This window comes from Pyrus communis, chromosome 15 (assembly GCF_963583255.1).
Source record: "Pyrus communis chromosome 15, drPyrComm1.1, whole genome shotgun sequence".
NCBI lineage: Eukaryota > Viridiplantae > Streptophyta > Magnoliopsida > Rosales > Rosaceae > Pyrus > Pyrus communis.
This window is the reverse complement of record NC_084817.1, coordinates 7,773,323-7,796,155: the sequence shown is the minus strand read 5'-3', so window position 1 is coordinate 7,796,155 and position 22,833 is coordinate 7,773,323. Positions and strand designations below refer to the sequence as shown.

The 22,833-nt window shown below is 40.4% G+C and overlaps 2 protein-coding genes across 2 annotated transcripts; one reads left to right on the top strand and one right to left on the bottom strand.

Moving 5' to 3' along the window:
• The first annotated feature begins 1,049 nt into the window (after window positions 1-1,049).
• On the top strand, window positions 1,050-7,603 carry LOC137717670 (homeobox-leucine zipper protein ATHB-8-like). The gene is made up of 19 exons (XM_068457107.1): window positions 1,050-1,303; window positions 1,501-1,736; window positions 1,874-2,033; window positions 2,591-2,703; window positions 2,862-2,952; window positions 3,677-3,772; window positions 3,875-3,988; window positions 4,096-4,179; window positions 4,433-4,588; window positions 4,688-4,762; window positions 4,939-5,045; window positions 5,133-5,322; window positions 5,530-5,715; window positions 5,847-5,930; window positions 6,099-6,233; window positions 6,345-6,670; window positions 6,830-6,929; window positions 7,044-7,193; window positions 7,283-7,603. Exons 2-19 carry the CDS (start codon window positions 1,516-1,518, stop codon window positions 7,427-7,429), a joined length of 2,535 nt encoding a protein of 844 aa, XP_068313208.1. The 5' UTR covers window positions 1,050-1,303; window positions 1,501-1,515; the 3' UTR covers window positions 7,430-7,603.
• Window positions 7,604-20,336: 12,733 nt separating this feature from the next.
• LOC137716993 (uncharacterized) lies at window positions 20,337-20,954 on the bottom strand. The gene has a single exon (XM_068456319.1). The coding sequence runs from the start codon at window positions 20,952-20,954 to the stop codon at window positions 20,337-20,339; it is 618 nt and encodes a 205-aa protein (XP_068312420.1).
• Window positions 20,955-22,833: the final 1,879 nt, after the last annotated feature.

The following is a 22,833-nucleotide window of genomic DNA, read 5'->3' as shown; positions in this document are numbered from 1 at the left end:
ACAATTGGTTGAATTTTTTTTTTTTTTTTTTTTGAAGTTTCTAGCCAATTATATTACTACACTTGTTATACCGGACCGTATGCCTGACATATTGAAAAATCTCTGGTAAGTATGAAAAAATTTATATTGTTTTGACCGAAAGTGGAGGGAGTGACATATATTCAATTAAAGTTGCTATGTTTTGGAAAAACAATAAAGACTTGGGTTATTGTTTGAATATTAGTGGGTAAGTAAAATATAGTGGGATGAAAACGTGTTTCCTTGCTTATTTAATCAACTAAGGACATATATCTATAACGAAAGGGTACATATAATAGGGTTGTGGAACTACATCATCAACATGTAAGGATGAATATTCTATATTCAGTCCGAACTAGTCGATAGAGAAAATACTTTGAATCAATATTCAAGTACTAGGCGCCACAGTACTGAAATAACGCACTATATAATTTGATGTATAAACATATTTTTCTATATTTTAATCTCATAAGGGAGGTTGATGAATCAAACATATATAATTTGTTTTCTAAGTATAAAGCAACCAGTTGGACACTTGTGCATGAAATCAGACAGAACCAAAATAATTAAACAACCATATGACAACATCCAATATTGCTTGACTGCCAAACTATGCTTATAAAAGTTGCATGTATATATAAGTGCATATATATATATATATATATGTATGTATTTGCATGAGGGGTGATGGCATGAGAAAATGAGGTCGCATGCTAAAACCCTCATGATTTTGTCTTTGTTTTCACATGCAAACCATTGTTTTTACCGTATTAACTTTTCACCTCATTTTCACATGAAGATTGGAGGGTAAATACGAATGGACTGACCGTCTGGCGTATGGCATGTACATCAAGGTGTGGATTGATGCGGAAAACTCAGAGATAAAAAGAGTCCTAGAGAGAGAGAGAGAGAGAGGACAGTTGGTGAGACAGAGTTTTAAGTGTTGGAAAGCGCCCAAACAAACCAGTACCGCAAGAAAAATCAGCAGTAAACTTGAGAGAGAGAGAGAGAGAGAGAGAGAGAGAAATGATGTGAAAACAAGAAATGGTCGCTTTTATTCCTCTTCTGTCTGACATTAAGGGATTTTTCTCTTCTTAAAAACCTTTTCCTTTTATCATTTTTCTGCTCCATATATATTTATACATACATAAACAGTTTGAGTTTGAAAAACCAAAAGCAAAAGCCACTTCTCGACAACTCTGACCATGAATGAAACAACAAAATCACACTAATCGTCTCTCTAGCTTCCGGGCATCAACAAAACCTTCCTAGCAAATCCAAACCTGTAAGTTTCTTGCCTCAAAAATCTTCAATATTATCTCTTCTTCCCTTTATGATTCTGCTAGTGATTTTAACACTCATCTTTTAGTCTCATACGCTCCGTGCAGCGTAAAGTATGAGTACCAAAATCGCGATGTATGATTCGTGAGCTTATAGATCCGTATAAACATATGTAAATTTTGTGACTTTGGTGTTATATAGTGAGGAGGCCTTGTCATGATGGCGGTGACGTCATCCTGCAAAGATGGTGGGATGAAGATGCAGATGGACAATGGCAAGTACGTAAGGTACACGCCGGAGCAAGTGGAAGCTTTGGAGAGGTTGTACCATGAGTGCCCGAAGCCGAGCTCCATGCGCCGCCAGCAGCTCATCCGTGATTGCCCTATCCTCTCCAACATCGAGCCTAAGCAGATCAAAGTCTGGTTCCAAAACCGCAGGTGAAAAAAAGTTTAATATCTTTTCTGTTCCTCAAGCAGTCAAATTTCTTAATTGGGTTGATTTATTTTTGGTTTTTAAATTTTGGGTTGGATCTATTTATTTATTTATTTTGGCTTGGGTTGTTGTGTTTGAGCAGATGTAGAGAGAAGCAGCGGAAGGAGGCGTCGAGGTTGCAGACCGTGAACAGAAAGCTGACGGCGATGAATAAGCTTCTGATGGAGGAGAATGATCGGTTGCAGAAGCAGGTGTCTCAGCTGGTCTACGAGAACAGCTACTTCCGCCAACAAACACAAAATGTAAAATCATTCACCTCCATCCTTTACAACATTCAAGTAAAAAAAAAAAAAATCATCCCAGTCAATTTTCTTACACAAATGGAGAAGCAAAATGCAAATTCTCACCAAATCACCGTAAATTTTGAAAAGCTGACACTCATCTTTTAGCCACTGCACTTCAAATCGACAATTTTACAGTTTTTCTTAACCTACCGGCAAGACGTTAAAAAATGAGTCTTGAAATCACATGTAGTTTTTCACTCTTAATTTCTTCATATATAGTATTTCTTTTATTTTTGTTCCTTATTTCTCGTTAAGTTATTCAATCGTAAAGCTAGAATTAATTGAAATCATAGTTGTTGTGAGTTAAGAAAGGGGAATTCTCTTATATTGGCTCAATTTGGTGAATCAAAATTGTTCTTCTCATAATTCCAATAAATGGGAATTCAAATCAATCTAGGAAAAATTTGATATTTTATTTCTTGAAGATAATAAACTTTTTTTTTTTTTTTTCTTCCCACTTAAGTTTTTTGCATGATGGGGTTTTGAGATTTGTTGTTTCTTTGTTGGATTTGCAGGCTACTTTAGCCACGACAGACACAAGTTGTGATTCGGTGGTGACGAGCGGTCAACACCATTTGACTCCACAGCAGCATCCACCACCACCGCCAAGGGATGCGAGCCCTGCAGGGTCAGTGTTCAACACCATTTCATGATTTTATTCTTCTTGTATTTGTTATGTCCTTTTCACTTGTTTTTTTCTTTTCTTTGGACCGCTGAGAGAAGAGAATATATCAGATTTTGATTGTTCTTTCTTTCTTTTCTTTTGTTTTGTTTGCTTGTTTTTAGACTTCTGTCCATTGCAGAGGAAACTTTAGCAGAGTTTTTATCAAAGGCCACTGGGACTGCTGTGGAGTGGGTCCAATTGCCTGGGATGAAGGTCTCTCTCTCTCTCTCTCTCTAAACATTTTTGTTTTTTATTCTCAATACCATTTCAGCATACTTTGCTAAGCTTCCAAGCAACACCCAAAACACATCATTATCTCAATTTTTTTTGACACACTAATCTTTTGCTTTTGCACTTTTGGGTCCCCCTTCTTCTTATTTTTGCTTCACCCAAGGCAATAGAAGAATATTGTTTTGCATTCTTTTATGCCACATAATTGTCTGGTAAAGCTTTTAAAGTTCTCTCTTTATCAAATTCAAATGTACAACGAAGAGAAGTTATTTTCTCAAAACGCATAAAAAACATTTGTGTGAGATACACAAAAGTGCAAAAGCATTCTTTTTATGTACTTTGTTAAATGACTTAAGGGATAATCAAGATGCATAAGAAAATATGGTGTAAGATACAGTGAATGTGTGTAATTTTTTTTCTCGAAACGGATAAAATTTGATAAAGAATTGATAAATATGCACAAATTAAACCTGCTATACATTTTGCATCAAAACTAATAATGAGGACCGTATTTAACAATAAACAGTTAAACCTTTATTGTCTATTTAGTATTCCTCTAATTTTATTTTGAATTAAAAGTTTATAACCGATTTTAGTCATGCACATTTCCTTAAAGAATTAAAGAAGTAATTACAATTATTCTTTTTTTTTTTTTTTTGGTCGGGTGCTGATTATGTACTTTGTACGTGTGTTTTGAACTGCACAGCCTGGTCCGGATTCCATTGGAATCGTTGCAATTTCTCACGGTTGCACTGGTGTGGCAGCACGTGCATGCGGCCTTGTAGGTCTAGACCCTACAAGAGTAAGTTCTTCTTCTCCACACTTGCTCTACTAAATTAAAGCACTAATCTTTGTAAAATTTTGGTAATTAAGTGTTAATCAAGGATACTCTTGCTATATACAGGTCGCTGAAATCCTCAAAGATCGGCCTTCGTGGTTCCGAAACTGCCGGTCTGTGGATGTGCTGAACGTGTTGTCCACGGGCAATGGTGGAACCATTGAACTGCTTTACATGCAGGTAACCAAGATCCTCTCCAGTCTCTATTTCTGTAGCTCTCGTATCTGTTTTGATCAATATTAATAAACATGCTTAACAAATATCTGAATTTTTTTTGCCTCTTTTAGCTCTATGCACCCACAACGTTGGCACCAGCTCGAGATTTCTGGTTGCTTCGCTACACATCGGTACTAGAAGATGGTAGTCTCGTGGTATGTGATGATTTTTTTGTCAAGATGTATGCACAAATGGAACTAAGTTACGAAGTTTTAATATAAAACACTAAACAAACAGTAAGCCCTGTACATTAATTAGTGTCCCCCGTTACATTTTTTATTAAAATTTTGTAACCAATGTCCTTGTTTCTTTTGTACGAGCACTCAATAATTTGGTGTTACTTGTTTGTAACTTTGCCCATTCCAAGCACCTTTAATTTGGTTTTTATGCTGTAATTGCTGTTGGTAGGTCTGTGAAAGATCACTTAACAACACACAGAATGGTCCTAGCATGCCACCAGTGCAGAATTTTGTGAGAGCAGAAATGCTGCCGAGCGGGTATCTAATTAGACCTTGTGAAGGTGGTGGCTCGATCCTTCACATTGTTGATCATATGGATTTGGAGGTATGCAGAGCAGTCTGGCTTTCGTACGTTGAAGCAATATCATTTCCTTGGCTTGATTGATCACAATTTTGACTTGTTAATTTGATTGCTTTAAACCAGCCTTGGAGTGTACCCGAAGTGTTGCGCCCGCTTTATGAGTCATCAACACTTCTTGCTCAGAAGACAACTATGGCGGTAAGATTGTTTTCTCGTAATCGATGTCATTTTTCTTGTTTGGATATTAAAATTTGTTAGTCGAGAATGTTTGTTTAAAACAAGTTAGAATCGTAGAAACGATGAGCTTGCATAATATTCGAAGAATGAAGCATCATACATCTTGTGTTCTAATGTAGACGTATTTCTTCTTTCAGGCATTACGCAACCTGAGGCAGATTTCTCAAGAAGTTTCTCAGCCTAATTCCGCTGGTTGGGGAAGAAGGCCTGCAGCTCTCCGTGCTCTTAGTCAGAGATTGAGCAAGTGCGTTATAATTTCACCTCCTTATGATTTCTTAGAATGGTTAATCAACTTTCACCTTGTTGGAGTCTTACAAATTTTGTATTGCAGGGGTTTCAATGAAGCAGTTAACGGGTTTACAGATGAGGGATGGTCTGTTCTAGAAAGTGATGGTGTTGATGATGTTACCCTTCTTGTGAACTCGTCTCCGGGCAAGATGATGAGTGCAAATCTTTATACCAATGGAGTTCCATCTATGAGCACTGCAGTCTTATGTGCCAAAGCATCCATGTTACTCCAAGTAAGGATTTAGATGCGTTTTGGCCAATAACTAACAAAATTAAGTTGCAATAATACCTAATAAGAAGCAGCAACTTGGAAAAGTATCCAGAAGGCACACATCAAATGATTTTGGTTTACATTTTGGTTTTTTGCTCTTTTTTTCTCTCTAAACAAACATTTCAGAATTTCGTTAATGACTTGTGTGTATCGTTTCCATTTCCTACAGAATGTGCCTCCAGCCATACTTCTTAGATTCTTGCGAGAACACCGATCAGAGTGGGCTGACAGAAGCATTGATGCTTATTCAGCTGCTGCTATTAAAGCTGGTCCCTGCAACATGCTAGGGCCTCGAGCTGGAAGTTTCGGGGATCAGGTTATTCTTCCCCTGGCTCACACAATTGAGCATGAAGAGGTAGGCACCTGGTTTTGAATTTTTCAGTTAACCGTAAAAGGCCATTCTCTCATTAATTTAGCTGCTTTTTTTCATCTTAGCATAGCGATATGCTGTCTGAATTCTGATATATTTTGGTTTTCTGTAAACAGTTCATGGAGGTCATTAAGATTGAGAACATGGGCCACTATCGAGAGGATATGATGATGCCTGCAGCTGACATTTTCCTCTTGCAAGTAAGTACATATATTTTCTTTTCGATTTGATCTGTAACATAATGTTCTTGCAGTAATGCTCCACAGAAGTATTTGCAGTATATTTTTACTCTTCATATTTGATAGCTCTTAACATCCTTGCCGGCTATGGTCACTGATTTTTGCCGTTTCTGTTGCATCAAACCCCAGCTGTGTAGTGGAGTGGATGAGAATGCCGTCGGGACCTGCGCTGAACTAGTATTTGCTCCCATTGATGCATCATTTTCGGATGATGCTCCAATTCTACCTTCTGGTTTTCGCATCATCCCTCTCGATTCTCGGATGGTAACCATTCATCTTATATGATATATCATAATATTATAGAATTCATTTTCCATCCCTTTTGTTTGATATGTTTTGTGTGATTATATCCTGTATGCTTAAATTGTTGTGCAGGATACTCCCAGTCCAAACCGTACGCTTGATCTTGCCTCAGCTCTTGAAGTTGGACCTGCTGGAAGCAGAGCATCTGGTGATAATGCTGGCCACTCCGGCAATACGAAGTCTGTGATGACAATAGCTTTCCAGTTTGCATTTGAAATTCACCTCCAAGAAAATGTGGCCGCCATGGCTCGGCAGTATGTGCGCAGTATCATAGCATCAGTGCAGAGGGTGGCACTGGCACTCTCCCCGTCTCATTTTGGTTCACATGCTGGGTTCCGGCCTCCACCTGGCACGCCTGAAGCACAAACACTTGCTGGTTGGATCTGTCAGAGCTATAGGTGCGTATAGTACAAGTTCTTATCTGACAAGAGATTGGCTATATGGTTTGAAAATGGCAATGATAGTATGACACTTGTTGCCGGATCCTGCCATCAATCGTTCGTCGTAGAATTGGACAAAGGTGACTGCCGTATGCTGATTAATCTTGATCTTTTCAGGTGCTATCTAGGTGGAGAACTACTAAAAACCGAAGGAAGCGAGTCCATTCTCAAATCCCTTTGGCATCACTCGGATGCAATCTTGTGCTGCTCTTTGAAGGTAAATTGCTTACCATTCTTCTTTGGTTTTACAATATGAAGCATTCAATTTCATGCCTTTCGTAACAATTTGGTTCCCTCCCCCTTCCATAATCTAACCGCATCATTTATGCAGGCAATGCCAGTTTTCACATTCGCAAACCAGGCAGGCCTTGACATGCTTGAGACGACGTTAGTTGCACTTCAAGACATAACACTGGAAAAGATTTTCGATGACAACGGAAGGAAGACCCTATGCTCCGAGTTCCCGCAGATAATGCAGCAGGTATAGTACTTTGAAGTCCACCTAGATTTTCGGTACTTTTGAAATAGGCGATTAACTAACCTTTCGTTATTCAAATCATGGGGGTGCAGGGTTTTATGTGTCTTCAAGGAGGAATATGCATGTCAAGCATGGGAAGGCCGATCTCGTACGAGAGAGCAGTGGCATGGAAGGTGCTGAATGAAGAAGAAACTGCTCACTGTATCTGCTTCATGTTCATCAACTGGTCATTTGTTTAACACTTTGGAGGCCACAAGAACAACATCATAGGATATAGAACTTAGAAATTAAAACCTCTTCTTTGCACCAAAGGCATATTGGGCCCAAATTTTTTTGGTTATCAATATCATCTACTCTTTGCTACTTTTCTTTATGCTTCATTTATGAATCATAATGCTGCTGTCCTTTGTTTTCTTCTCTCCTTTAAAATAGATTACATATCAGCTTTGTAATCTTGGAGTTGAGTTGAGCACTGCATTTGAATGCATTTTAGGATCTCGTTGAAAAGAAAAATTCACTCACAACGGGGTTGTATACCTTCTCTATGTCACTCTTGTCATGTGATAAGTCCTGCTAATTGCGGGTTTCCATGACACTCATGTTTGAAACTGTGGGTTCGAGATTAAATCTGAACTTCAGGTTTATGGGTACCTACATACAAACACACCGATATATATAGACACACAAGAATGTATATTTTGAATTGGGGGTTATTTCGGGACCATATGTGTAAATGATAGGTCACGGCCCAAAATTGTAGGGTGACATGGGCTACAGGCCCATTTGGTGATTGCTGGGTTGTGGGCTAGTTAAGAAAAATGGTGGGTCAACATAACCCAACCTCAATTATTGGGCTAAGAAAGAAAAAGTGAAAAAATAAAGCCCAATATGTGGGTATGTTTATTCATACATGCCAAATAAAATTAGGCCCAAAAGAAAGAAATGAGAGGCCGATTTGGGCAAGCCTAATTGGGCTTTGGGTTGGCTGAGATCCAAGACCAGGGTAGTTGGGTTTGAGGGTGGGCGGCTGTAGGCTACAATGCATGGTGGTACATATACCAGAAGGGTGTCGGGAGAGGTAATCTTAGGTGGTGGCGAGTCGGGGTTTGGTTGGAACCTAGAAATTCATGACACCCGGGGGTGGGGGGGGGGGGGGGATCTCGAAGTCGAGGTTATTGGGAAAAGGTCGAAGATGCTATTGTGAATATCGTGTTTAAGAATGGAAAAAATTGAACAAACTTGAAAAATGGAAAATAAAATAATCAATACAAACAACGCCAAAAATTAACGTGGTTTTGCGATATGTGCCTACGTCCACGAGGCAGCAATAACAGTCTTTCACTACATCAATAATGAATACAACGAATAATCTTGCCAAACCTTTAGAATAAAGAACTTGACGAAAAACCTGAAAGAACAAGAACAAGAAATACACTCTTTATCTCTTTTCTTTTCTCTCGCATACACTTTGCCTTTTCTCACTCTGACTCATTGAGTGGTGTATAACTTATTGTTTTGCTACAATTCAAAACTAGTGCAATAGCCCTTTATATACACATAATAAAGGTCTTCTTCAATAAGGATTACTAATCCTAATTGGATTCTAGTTATGCATCTTTCTCCATTTGAGAAACTAACTCCAACTAGGAAAACAACATAAATTGGGTAAACAAATTAAATTGCAAAAACAATTCCAAGTAGGTAACAATTTAATCCTCTAAGTCTATAATTCTAATAGAGTTAGGACAATTCATCATGGGCTAGAAAAACCCAACAATCTCCCCCTCCACACCATGAGGATGGTATACCAAAATATGATTGCTCCCTTTAACAAAACTCCCATTAATCAAACTTCATAACTAGGCTCCCCCTAAATGTACTACTCATAACCAGACTCCTCATGATCAAACTACTTATAACCAGGCTCCACCTGATTAACTACTCAGCTTCATTGGTAAAGGCAATTATAGAGTTCTTTGCCAAAAAAAATTGTTCATCTGCACTAAAGAAGCTCTTCAACGTAAGTCACAACACCTATAGTATTGTTCCCATCCTTTTGTTCCTTTTTTTCTATTTACGACAATGCTTCTTCACGTGACCCTTTTTTCCACAATAGTGGTAGTTACCATTGAATCTTGTCTCACCAAATGTTTTGCCTATTTTCTCTGTGACTAAGAGTTGTCCAACGTCTACACTTGAAGCTTTTCTCCTTGTTTCTTCATTGAAAATACTATCCTTAACATCATCCATAGACAGTACACAATTAGAAGCCGAATTGCTTACAGTTACAACGAAGGTTTCCCAACTATCTGGCAAAGATCCTAGCAACAATTCTTCAATATTCAAACCCATAGTGGCCACCTGATTCATCATGTTCTAAAAGTTGTTCAAGTGCTCAATTACACTAACATCTTCCGCATACTTCATGTTGACAAGCTTCTTGATAAAGAATGCTTTCTTGGCAACAATCTTCTTCTCAAAGAGGAATTCTAACTCTTCCAAAGAGTTTGCGCATCAGTCTCTTTAGACACATGATGATGGATCTCATCCACTCATTGTATAATCGTACCAATAGTTACGATTCATCTTGGTTCACTTGGCATCATACATACTTGTTGGCTTGCTCTTAAGACCTTTAGTTGGCTTATGGAGATCTTTACAATAAAGCATGTCCTCCATTCTTGATTTCCATATAATCCAGTTGAAGCGGGTGAGTTTCATCATAATTGCACCCTTCATTTTAAACGACTATCAGCCAAACCAGACTCTGATACCACTTTTTGTGAATATCATGTTTAAGAATGGGTTTAACTCGGGAAATTGAAAACAAAATAACCAAGACAAACAACACCAAGAATTAACGTGGTTGGGCTATATATGCCTACGTCCACGAGGCATCAACAATAATCTTTCACTATATCAATAGTGAGTACAACAATTAATCTTGCCAAACCTCTAGAATAAAGAACTTGACGAAAAATTAGAAAGAACAAAAAATACACTATTTATCTCTTTTCTTTTCTCTCACAAACACTTTGCCCTTCTCTCACTTTGACTCCTTGAGTGGTGTACAACTTGTTGTTTTGCTCCAATTCAAAACTATTGCAATAGCCCTTTATATCGACATTATAAAGGCCTTCTTCAATAAGGATTACTAATCCTAATTGGAATCTAGTTATGAATCCTTCACCAATTGAGAAACTAACTCCAATTGGAGAAACAACTTAAATTGGGTAAAAAATTTAAATTAGGTAAACAACTCCAATTTGGTAATAATCCTCCAAGACTATAATTCTAACAGACTTACGACAACTCATCGTGGGTTGGAAACACCCAAAAGGTGCTACCGTAGTTGCGCTATGGCTGTGTTCGAAGATTTTCGATATTTTTAAACTAGGTGAGTAACTAACCTTTTGTTATTCAAATATTGGGGGTCCAGGGTTTTGTGTGTCTTCAAGGAGGAATATGTATCTCCAGCTTTTGGGCCTAAATTCACATTTTTGGCCATATTGAAGTCAGCCGAAAAATGGGCTATGAGTTTCGACTCGATCGTGCAGTATTGATTGAGTAGCTGAGTCCCAGATAGGCTGAGATTGTTAAGGATTAATTGAGATGTTTTCTGATGAGTATCAGAATATTCCAAGGATAAGGAATGAATTGAACACAAGAAGGACTAGGTTCAGAGTCCGAATTTAGGTGCAAGAGGTTGAGAAAGGATGGTGATAGAGTTTTGGTAGAGAATAATTCCGAATATATTCAGTGAATATGTCGAGGAATTGCAATATTATTAGAATTTATCACTCGGCAGGCTTGGGCACCAAGAAATATATCCCTATAAATATAGAAGGATTTGCAACGTAGAAACCCCTTTCAAATCTGCAAACAACTCAAAATGCTCTACGCGAAATCCTTTTCACACACTTGAGAAAAATACAAGGTATCATAACACTCTTGTCAATACATTTTTAGTTTGGATAAGTAAACAACACCATGTCGACAATCGGTGACACCTTGAGTTTGGTTAAGTAAACAGCAATGGAGCCATAAGACCAGAAGATTTAGGAGTACCTTCATTTTGGCAAGTAAACAACACTGCTTCTGGTCGGTGGGTTATTTATTTAAGTATCTGCCGGCGAAAAGTTCTTAATTCTTTCGCCTAAAGAGGTCACTTCATTAGCTCCAACAAAATGAGGTGTTCTACGATCGGTTATATGCACTTCATATTTCGGCATTCAAATGACTGAAAAACGTTCATTATAAAGACACACATCTCTTTGGAGTACCTTTGCCCCTATGCCCCTACAACCTAATACCGATACGTTGTAGTTATATTCTCACGAATATAGTTGAATCGGTTGAACCCGGTGCACAAAATCCTGAACTTTGTAGTGAATTAAGCAACCTTGTCTTCAGGTTCAAGAACCCTAGACCAAGAGGTGTTCCTTCCTCGGTCGTAGTCACTAAAGTGCAGAAGTCAATTGCGCATTCAACATCACCACATCTATTCAACTCGCCCGACCGAACTCAATCACGAGTTGACATGCCCGCATTCACAAGAAGAACATAATTAGTTCATAAGTACTCGATATGCGCGTCATGTAGGCTTTGTAATTTTTAAAATCAACACATGCATAAAAAGAACGATCTTGTACGAGAGAGTAGTGGGCACGGAAGGCGTTAATTGAAGAAGAAATTGCTCACTGCGTCTGTTTCATGTTCATCAACTGGTCATATGTTTAACACTTTGGAGGACACGAAAAATATCATAGAATTTAGAAAGACAAAAACTACAGTAATAGAAATTAAAACCTCTTCTCTGTTATGGTCACCCAAACGCATGTTGGACCCATTTTTAACTTTTAATCTTTGGTTATCATATTACTGTTTGTACTTTTCTTTATGCTTTATTTATGAATCATAATGCTACTGCCTTTTCTTCTTCTCTCTTGAAAGAAACATATTGTATTTTAGCTTTGTAAAGCTTGGAAATGAGCACCGGACTTTGAATGCTTTGTATGATCTCACCGCTGAGTGAAACCCACCTTTAACGTGTGTATATCCTCTTCTCTCTATAATTATATTGGAATGGATATTTCTTTAAATCCAAGGTATAATAAAAGTAAAGGAAAACTAATGAAAATGATTTAAAAATTTTGAGTTTTAACGATAAAGACAAAATAAAAGGTAAAATGAATAGTACCAGGTTTGACTTTTTAGTGTAAAAATATAATTTTTTGTTAAAGTGAACAGTACCGCGGACTTTTCGTTCTAATCGTACCAATTTGAGGGGATTGATATTAATGGATCATTTTTCTTAATAACTGATTCATCTTCTACCTCTAAATTGAACACGATTTTTTATTTCTTTCTTTCATCATACTTTAAAAACAGTAATTTATTGTTTATCCCAATCCAAGTCTATAAGCCAAACGAGTTCTGAGGGGCAACGAGCATTTTACTTGTTCAAGGTCTGCTTCAATGTAGTTGTCAATTACTCCCACCTTCCTACTTTCTCCCTTTCACTAGTGCACATTTGGGACCATTGTCATTGGCATTGGTGCCAGTAATAGATGGATGACATGAATGCAATTGGGTCAAAACCAGTATTCCAATTTTTTTTTTTTTTCCTTATATAATCTCTTATTCTTCAGTCTCCTCTAAATTGCCTCTAAATGCACCTTCACATTGTTCTTGACGACATTTGTTAGAGTTATTATTGACAAGAATTTCATATTCGAGGAAAAAAGCAAAGCAATGTCATTTTATATAATCCCAAAATGATAAAATACAAATACTAAACCCCAAAAATTCTAAGATATGCCAAAACCCTACAATGCCAACACCAAAATACCAAATTCCAAACCGACGTTTGTTAAATAGTCCTTAGATATCTGCACTTCATTACATCCCAGTTCAAACGTAAATTAGTATAATCTATAGGTTATCAAATCAGCCCTCTAGTCTACAAGGGGGATTCCAACTTAATTATGGTGGCAAACCAGCACTGTGAATGAACGATTGAAAAGAGAGGAGCTAATGAGACAAATATTACACATAAGTAATCGTCATATGTGATTTGAACTTGATACTTCTCACAACTTACAAGTAATAAAAAAACCAAAATATAGATTGTAATACTAGTTGGTAAGCAATTGGTATTATCAAACTATTTAAGTATCTCATGCTGAAGGTCCATCCTCCTTCATCAATCAACGCGCTATTGTCACTGTTAAAAAAGTATACGTAATTGTCATCAACCACAAATCTGCCTTTGGAGTACATGCCTTCTCTAGTTTTTCTTTACTTAATATCATAATAACGTATATAATCTAATTGGTATCATTTCTGCTAAGTACTCTTTATTATCGCATTGATTAAACTTGTTACATTAATCAGATGAGCAATCCTACCCGCCATGTTGAAAGTTGTCAAATCCTTGATGCGCTCAGAAATTATATTGTTTACATCAAACCCCGCCAAAAGCACAAACAAAACAACACGCAAAACACAAGATTTAAATGATTGGACTTATAGCCAATCTTTACGTTTGCGGGCAAAGAACAAACACTTCTTTTTTTTCTTTGAATAACTAGTACGTACTAAAGAATCTTTTTGATTAAGGATAATGAGTTTAATAAAATTTTATACTGACAGCACTTAAACCCTGGTTTCTCCGGAGTTAATCATATTGATTGCTATGTTTGGACTGCATTCGATCATTGGTAGTGAAGATTGCTGAAAGTATAGATTTTTTTATTTTTTTTATTTTTTATTTTTATATGCAAAGGAGACAACTGGTGGCAAGTCATGATTATTCATAATTTTTAGGCCCCAAAAGGTCATGGGGAATTTCACCCTGCTTGTGGTTAGGATCAAGTAGACTCACCAACTTGGAGTCTCGAACTCGAAACCTCCCAAGTTTTTTGTTTATTCAGGGCCGCAGTTCGTGCCCTCACCACTGGACCACTTTCTGTGGTTCTGAAAGTATTGATTTCAACTCTCTCAATCCTAATCACAGTCTAATGTGTATGCAAATTTCTTCCTCCTTGATTTTGGACAAAATTGCACCTACAAAACAAATAAGACCTTAGGTCAAGGCCAAGAGCCTCACGCGTCCACAATGAATGGGGGGGGGGGCTTTGGCCGAAGAACCTCCAATGCCAAAGTTAGAATTTAGAGAAAAGTGTTTAAGAATAACACCTTAGGTCAAGGCCAAGAGCCTCACGTGCCCACGATGAATTGGGGGGGGGGGGGGCTTTAGCAAGAGTATGAACCTAGCTTTTTAGAGAAAATAGGGTCATATATATAGGGAATGGAGGTGGCCAGCCCTTAGAAGTTTTTTGTGTGAAAATGGGTGATTTAATTGGTGATTAATGGATTAATTAGGAATTAATCCATTAATTAGCCAATTAATCTCCATTTATATGGAATAATTTGTAGGTTATGAAGTAATTACCTAAGATGAGGATGGATGAGATAATTTGGAATTTGTTACCTATTTTGGACACTCTTGGCTTGATTAAAGAATGATTGTTCACTGCTCACGCATAGGACAACCAATGTGTCTCAAGGGTAACTTTGTCCTTTTCACCAAAAATCCACGTGTCGCCTTGTGATTATTTTTAGCTCCACAAATGCCCCCACACCTGCTGGGCTGCTCGTAGGAAAGGGTAGCAGTTGTAAAGATCTTCTCGCTCTTGGAAACTTATGATTGCTTCCTGTTTTGATGTAGATTCCCTCTTTAATATGAAATTAGATCCTTCTAGGAAAGGGAATTAAATTTCTCTCAAAGCCTATTTAAGTCCACATTAAGTGGGTTATTAAATCAATTTTGAAGAGCAATTTATTCTACCCTACAAAAGAGAGAGAGCTTAAAGGATATTTGTGCAATCTTTTACATCTTGCCTATGCAAAGGACCGTTTTTCGTTGCTTTTTTTGTCTTCTCCGTGCCGCACTGATGTAAGAAAAATTTAATTTTTCTTGTCTTCTTCTTGGATAGTGTTGTCGTGGGGCAACCGTCGGGATCGTGTATCACGTCGGCTGGCAAGGGCCAAGAGTCGGCTTGGCATGGGCCGAGGAGGTGTTGTGGCAGGGACCACTGCTTTAGGTTGCTTGGCTTGGCTAGAGCCAAGGGCAGCTTGTGCGGCTGGGATTGCGGATTGTGGTGTTGGGACGTAGTGCTAGGCGAGTCGCATGGCTCATGTCCTTTGGGCTCTTGGACCTGACATGGGCCAAGCCGTCGATTGAGAGAGATGAGGAGGTTGAAGGCCTTATAGCCTGCTGGAATGTTGGGCATGCAGGTCTCCTGCCTGCTGATTTGAGAGAAAAAATGAGGAAAAAGCCAGTATGGGTTGAGTTCCCATACTGAGTACTGTGAATAGCGTTGGCTGCTTAGTTCTCTTTCGGGAGAAGTGTGGGTTTCTCTCTCTCGAGAGAAGGTAAAGAGGATCAAGGTGGATACTTTAGCTCGTCTGATCGCTATCGTGGAGCTTACTGTGAATGAAGGTGGAAAGAAGAGATCTTCCCCGTCTGCTTAAAAGATGTTGGTTAAGAAAAAACTGAAGACTTCCTCCGCTGCTCATGAGAGTCCACCTGCTGTCGAGAGGCCTCTGATTGACATGACTTCTTCTAATGGGAAGAAAAATGAAGCTGCTAGATTTGAGCCTGTGGCGCCTGCTATGTCAAGAATGGCTAATTTGATTGTCGATAGTAATGCTCAGTGTAGAGGTTTTGCCATGCCCCTAATGTCGAAGTCTGTGCCAAGACATATGTTGGGAGCTAAGTTCGGTTCTCCTTCAGAAATGCTTGCTATTATGAAGAGCGATAAGGTGGACTTTGCTGCTAAAGTGGTGCTAAGGCCCACTCTCTCTGTTGCTGAGACTGATTCGCCTGCTGGGAAGGAGGAAACTGCTCGCGTGGGCAGCCGTGAGAAATCCACTAAGCCTGCTTCTGGGGAGGCTGTTGAGATCTGTGTGCTCTTGAAACCAAATCTTCTTAAAGACATGGACGCTTGTGCCAAGTTTGTTGATGGCGTTAGAAATGTTTGTTTGCCCAAGTTCCTTTGTGAAGCATACGACCCAATATAGAAGGACTGCTCTGCTTGCTATGAAGCATATATAGCAAGGTTACCAAGGAGGTTGTGAAGACTATGATAACTGAAGCTTATTCCTCGTCCGGGAAGATCAAGAGGTTGGACTCTGAGCACGTTGCTTTGAAGGGGTTTAATATTTCTGCCCCCACTTCTCTGCAGCTTGAGACCGCTCGCCAAGAGATCGTTGTCTTGAAGACTAGGCTTGACGCGATCCAAGTTAAGAATGAAAATGCAGAGAAGGAGATTAGATGTTACATACCTCAGATTCAAGATCTTGAGTTTGTAGATTCTGAGCTTCATTTCATTGCTTATGCAAAGGATGAAGAGTTGATTACTGCTTATAATCAAGTGATCCACTTTAAGAGAATCGTCGATAGGTTTGAACCCCAAGTGTTGGAACTTTAAGATGTATTGAAGATCAACAAAAGTTCAAAGAAGGGAATGGATGAGCTGCAGCGCGTCCGTGTTGGCCTGCTTAAGGAGAATGAGCAATTAAAGGGTGAGAATGATGGGCTCGAGGTTTCGAGACCTTCTTTGTTTCTCCGGAAGACTTGCTTGCTTTTACTTTTGAGGCTTCTATTGGTGAAGTAGTTGAAGAAGTTGGTGCCAAGCTAGGGCAGCCGGGGGTGAAGCGCTGGATGATGCCGCTGCTAAGAGCGTCGCTGCTGTTGAAGGTATGGTGACCGAGTAATCGTGGGATGTCCAAGCTGCTGGAGTGTAGTCTTCTAGGTAGCCTTTAGGATTTTCTTTGTTTTTCCTTGTAGTTCTTATTTTTCTTGAACTCTTTTGGTCTTTTCAAGTTGTTTATAAACATCATTCCTTCGCTTTCTTTTGTTCATGCCCTAACCTTTAGACTTTATAGACCATTGACAGATGTCTACTTTTCTATAAGCAGATAGGCCTGTGTAGTCTATGCAGCCGTAGGTGTTGGTATAGAACTTTGCAAAGTTGTTAGCCATAGGATTGGCAGCCGAATGCCTTACTTACAGAAGCAGACAAATCCGCGTAACCACTAAGCTGTTAACCTGACTTTCTCCAATTCCGTAGGTTGCGTAACAAGTATCACAACACTTTAGGACTTGGTATAAGTTTTTCCGCGCTTGGCAGAGGTGAAGCTTATCGACAACGTAGCATGTCGGCAGTGGATAAAACTTCGTATATGCATGCTAGCTTGTTTAACCTTTCACAAGAATATGCGGTTGTATAAGTCTAGCATGGCTTTACTGCTCAAAGGGCAAGCCGTAGGCAGTCTTCTGGAGACTGTAGGCTACCTTAGTGCACTCAGTAGCAGCTCTAGGGTTACTGGGCAGTCGTCCATCGGATGTACTGCGTAATGTGCCCTATCCGTCTTTAGGGCCCGGTTCCTCACGAATTAGGCCAAGAGACCCAAAATCCTTCAGTTAGCTAAGCCTTGAAAAAGACCATTGTGGCTACTTCTAGGAATCCCAGTGCAAGCCATCATGCATCTAGTTATACTAGGGTAGCCAGGCTTATCCACGTCTGGATATTCAGAGTGTAGGATTTATCTTCATGTCTTGAAGAGCTGACCCATGTGGGTGTCGGGGAATTGGTTTACCCTTGCGCACTCGAGAGAATGGTTGGTCCCTCGGGGGGCGTAATTCCTGCGATGAGATCCTAAGAAGGGCGCGGTTTTCTTTTGAAGTGCAGGAGTGATAAGTTGTTGTAAGCATGCAGCCGAGCCAAGTTGTGATTACTTCTGAATTCTTCATTGAAAAACGAGTGAAACGAACGAGAACCTAGATGTAAGGTAGGAACGACATAACAACTGAATAGTCATCCGTTTGTGAGGTGGTTCCCGTCGAGCTGCTTAAGTCTTCGGGCTTTGATGTAGTGAGAGGTCACACATGGTACTTCCTTAGATTGTAGGCGCTCCACTGCTTTTCGATCTTTTTGTCGTTTCATTGTGGTAAGGGTGTAATTACTTTTACCGCCTACTTTGCTGATCTTGTACGGACCTTCCTAGATGAGATCTATCTTTTTGGAGCCTTCTCTGTGGGCAATGATAAAGGCTTTTCTTAGGACTAGATCTTCGGGCTGGAACTGCCAGATCTTGGCCCTTTTGTTGTAGCTAGAGAGGAGCTGCTGCTGGTAGGCTGTTATGCGGGTGATGGTCTGCTCGCGCTTCTACTCTGCCAGATCTAAGCTTGTGGCTATCTCCTTACTGTTCTGCTCAATGCTTGGTAGTAGAGCGGTGATACTTGATTTGATGACATTAGGATGTATGATTGCTTCTGAGCCAAATGCCAAAGAGAAAATAGTCTCACGGGTTGCTCGTTTTTTGGTGGTGCGTTATGCCCATAGACATCCGAGGAGTTTGTCTGACCATTTTCTCTTCTTATTGGTGAGGGATTTCTTGAGGCAGTCAAGGATCATCTTGTTGGATGCTTTGGCCCGCCTATTTCCTAGAGGATATCTCGACGTGGACATGTGCTGCTTAATGCCATACTTTTGGAAGAACTTCGCCATACCTTTGCCCACGAATTACGCACCGTTGTCAGTGATGATGGACTATGGAATGCCAAATCGACAAATGATGCTCCTCCATATGAAGTGCTCTATGTCTGTTTGAGTCGTGGTCGTCTTGGGCTCTGCTTTTACCCATTTGGTGAAGTAGTCGGTTGCCACGATCATCATGCCTCTGCCCCCAGTAGCAGGCGACATAAGTTCTACCAGGTCGATTGCCCACTGCATGAATGGCCAAGGACTCGTATGCGGATGTAGCTCGCTAGCACGCAGTGCTGGTATTGGCTTGTAGCGCTGGCAGCGGTCGCACTTTTGTACTAACTTCTTAGCATCTTAGTGCATGGTAGGGAGTTGTAGAGCTAGGGCCATGTTAGGCCATCTCCAACCGAAGGGTCCAGAGGGCCAGAGGGTCAAAAATAGCCCGAAAACTATCTCTAACCGAGGGCTAGGCCAGAGGGCTGTGGAATTTGAGAGGGCCCTACAGAATCGGAGAGGGCTAGCTGCCAGCCCGGGGTTAGCCAGAAAATATAGCATTCATGTCGGTTATAACCGACATAAATATATTTATATTAAAAATTAAATGTATTCCTGTTGGTTATAACCGACATGATTGCTTAAAAAAAATTTGAATACAACGGCTAGTCAGCTAGCCATTGTATCAATTTTTTTTTTTTGGTTTTTTGGGCCTTTTTTTTTTTTTTTAATTCTTAAAAATTCTAATTTTTTTTTCCTATAAATACCTAAACCTTTCATTAAATTTAAGTTCTAATTTTTTTGGTTTGTTGGGCCAGTTATCGTTGTAGTTTTTAAATTTAAGTTGTTGGATTTGAATTTAAGTTGTAGTTTTTAAATTTAAATAATAAATTATGTTTGGCCCTATGACCCTCGGTTGGAGACGGTTTTTCGTGACAAGGCTAAAACGAGCCCTATGGCATTCGGTTGAAGACAGAGGCAAATATGGCATGTATTGTTCATTAAAATATTAATATCTTGGAGAATCTTGGAGGGCCAGAGGGCTAAAACGAGCCCTCTAGCCAGCCATCGGTTGGAGATGGCTTTACATGTAGCAGGAGATGCTCAACTGCTGGTATTGGACCATTCTAGAGCTAAATTACAGAGCAACAGTCTGCTAGGGCCATGTGACACGCAGGAGGAGGTAGTGCTCAATTGCCTATACATGTTGCGCCTATGTAGAATCTTTTGGAGCGACGAGGACAAAACTTGTTTCCGAGTGTATCCTTCCAGTGTTTGTCTGCCCTTGGCGTGCCTTTTGGGCTGAGTTGTTGCGTTCGTCAGAAAACTTTGCATCTGCCAGGGTGTACGCCTTTATTGTCGTGCGTCTGGATTGGGTGGAATAATGCGTCATGAGGATGACTGCGTGCGTTTGAAGATAAAACTTGATATTTCGGGTTGTAAAAACTATGGCCAAAGTTAGCTTTTGAATTTCTGATAGCATCGATGAGAGCTTTTGAACTATGGAATACAGGTAGTCGGGCCCCCAACTCTTCTCGCATGATGGTAGAGTTTATTGCTGCTTTAGATACCGTCAAACATGTGAATAAGTCATCCTCTACTTCTGGTTTAGATAGTAGGGATATGATGTCGGGTACTTCTTCAAGTCCTTGAATGTGCATTGGCGAGCCTCATCCCAAAGTGCATGCTTCTCTACCAGAGCGAAAAAGTCTGCTAGAGTTAGATCTTCTTTCATGATCAATTTTTCGAATAATGGGTGGTCTGCTGGAAGTCCTTTTTGGAAGGCTGCTTTAGCTATCGAGTCGTTGCATCCGACTATCTTTGCCTTCTCTGCCTTAAACCTCTTCACATAGTCGTGAAGTGACTCATTTGGGTTCTTCTTGACGTTAAACAAGTGGTCGGACTTCTTCTTGATCGAGTGATAGGATGAATATTCTTTGGTGAAAACCAAAGAAAGTTCGTCAAAACTCCGGATAGATTGTGGCGGCAGGGTGTAGAACCAATCTTGTGCCTCGCCATGTAGAGTGATGGTGAATATCTTGCACATGAGACCATCATTGTTTCGATAGAGTATTATTGCGCTTCGGTAGCGCTTTAAGTGTCTCTCCAGGTCTTCATCCCCTTTGAAAGATGTGAATTGTGGCATGCTGAACTCGCATGAAGGCTCTACCTGCTTGATCTCGTCCGTGAAGGGTAACCTACTTATGTTGGTCATGTCTTGTCGTAGAGCTTCGTCAGCCACTTTGTTGCATTGGAAATCACACGATCTCTTGTTTAGGAGCCTCTCTACTTCTTCCTGAATTTGCCTTTGTTGGTGTAGTGGAGCTCTTGGCTGCCCCCAGCTTTGACCTGCTGGTCTAGGCTGCTCTTCTATGTGCTTGGCTCATCTATGCTGCGGTAGTGGTGCATGTGGTGGATTCCTAGCAGACGAGGGATTTCGCAGGCTGCTGGTTGAACTTGAGCCGGATTGAGTAACCGCTTCTCTCCGCCCGTCATGTTGCCTACTCCGATGTGATGTGGAGGATGCTCATTGCGGGCCTAGCCGTGAATGAACATTTCGCTTGGAAGTTTGCTTATGTTGATTATCGGAATGTGGCCCCAATCATGAGTGTATGCTTGTCCATGGGCCTAGTCGAGAATGCACGCTCATCTACGCGCTAAGACGGGAGTATACGCTATCTCGGGAGCCCAATCGGGAGTGTACTTTGCCCAAACGCTCGGCGAGTGGCTGGTCGAGTGGCTTCTTGTTGGGACGGTACTGGAGAGGTTCTTCGTTTGCCCTTGTCTTTTTTTGGGACACCTCGTTTGGAACACGTTGCATCTTGGTGCGCTATAAGAGCTGGTTCACCAAGGTTGTCTGCTGTGCTAGGGCGCTCGTCAACTCTATGACTTGTTGAGACAAGTGTTGTTCGCCATTTGGATTGGAAGAGCTTGGAAGGAATGTTTCTCCTTGAGCAGTGGAAGTGTGGTAGACTCCGGGCGCGAGATTTGAGCTGGGAAATGTCAAATCTGTAGAAAAATATGGTGAAAATGCTCTCGATTTGATCATCGGTCCGGAAATTTGGAGCGGGGACAGTTGAACTGGTCTTGGACCGATTTGGGCTGCTTGGAAAGCCACAGGAGCAAACTAGACCACGGGAGCATGCTGGGCCACTGGAGCAGGCTGGGCCACAGGAACAAGTTGGGCCATGAAAGCAGGCTGCTCAGCTGGAGCAGGCTAGGCCACCAGAGCAGGTTACTCGGCGAGATCAAGTTGGGCCACAGGAGTGGGCTGGTCGATGTGTGGTACATGTGGGTGCCAGGCTAGGGCTCGGCTTGGCAATACGTTGGGCTCGCGTTGGGCTTGGAGTGACATGGCTTGGGTCATGGCCTTGGTGCCATGAGCCTTGGATGGCACGGCTCGGGCCGTGGTAGTGGTGCCATGGACCTCGCCACGGGTGGCCACCGCGGTGGTTCCCATGGTGGAACCTTGTGGTGGTAGTGTCACTCCCCCTAGGATCACATTTAGTCTCATGGATCGCCGCGGTTCCATTTCTTGAATATTGTAATTTTCACTCACGGAGTTTTCTAAATTTCTAGCCATCGTATTTCTCTTTTTCGTTTTATCAAAGAATCTTTGCAAATAAAAAATTCTAATAATAAGAACGTACGAAAAAATACAAGTGGACTAGAAAATAGAGAAAAAAACCTTTTTATGCGAGAATCTTCTACGAGTGTGAATTTCAACTCTCAATGAAAGCACCAATTTGTGGATGCAAATTTCTTCCTCCTTGATCTTGGACAAAATTGCACCTACAAAACAAGTAACACCTTAGGTCCAAGGCCAAGAGCCTCACGCGCCCACGATGAATTGGGGGGGGGGGGAGGCGCTTTGGCCCAGGAACCTTCGATGACAAAGTTAGAATTTAGAGAGAAAAGTGTTTGAGAGTTTTGGAGAATTTTAGTAAGTGTATGAACCTAACTTTTTAGAGAAAATAGGGTCATATATATAGGGAATGGAGGTGGCCGGCCCTTAGAGGTTTTTTGTGTGAAAATGGGTGATTTAATTGGTGATTAATGGATTAATTAGGAATTAATCCATTAATTAGCCAATT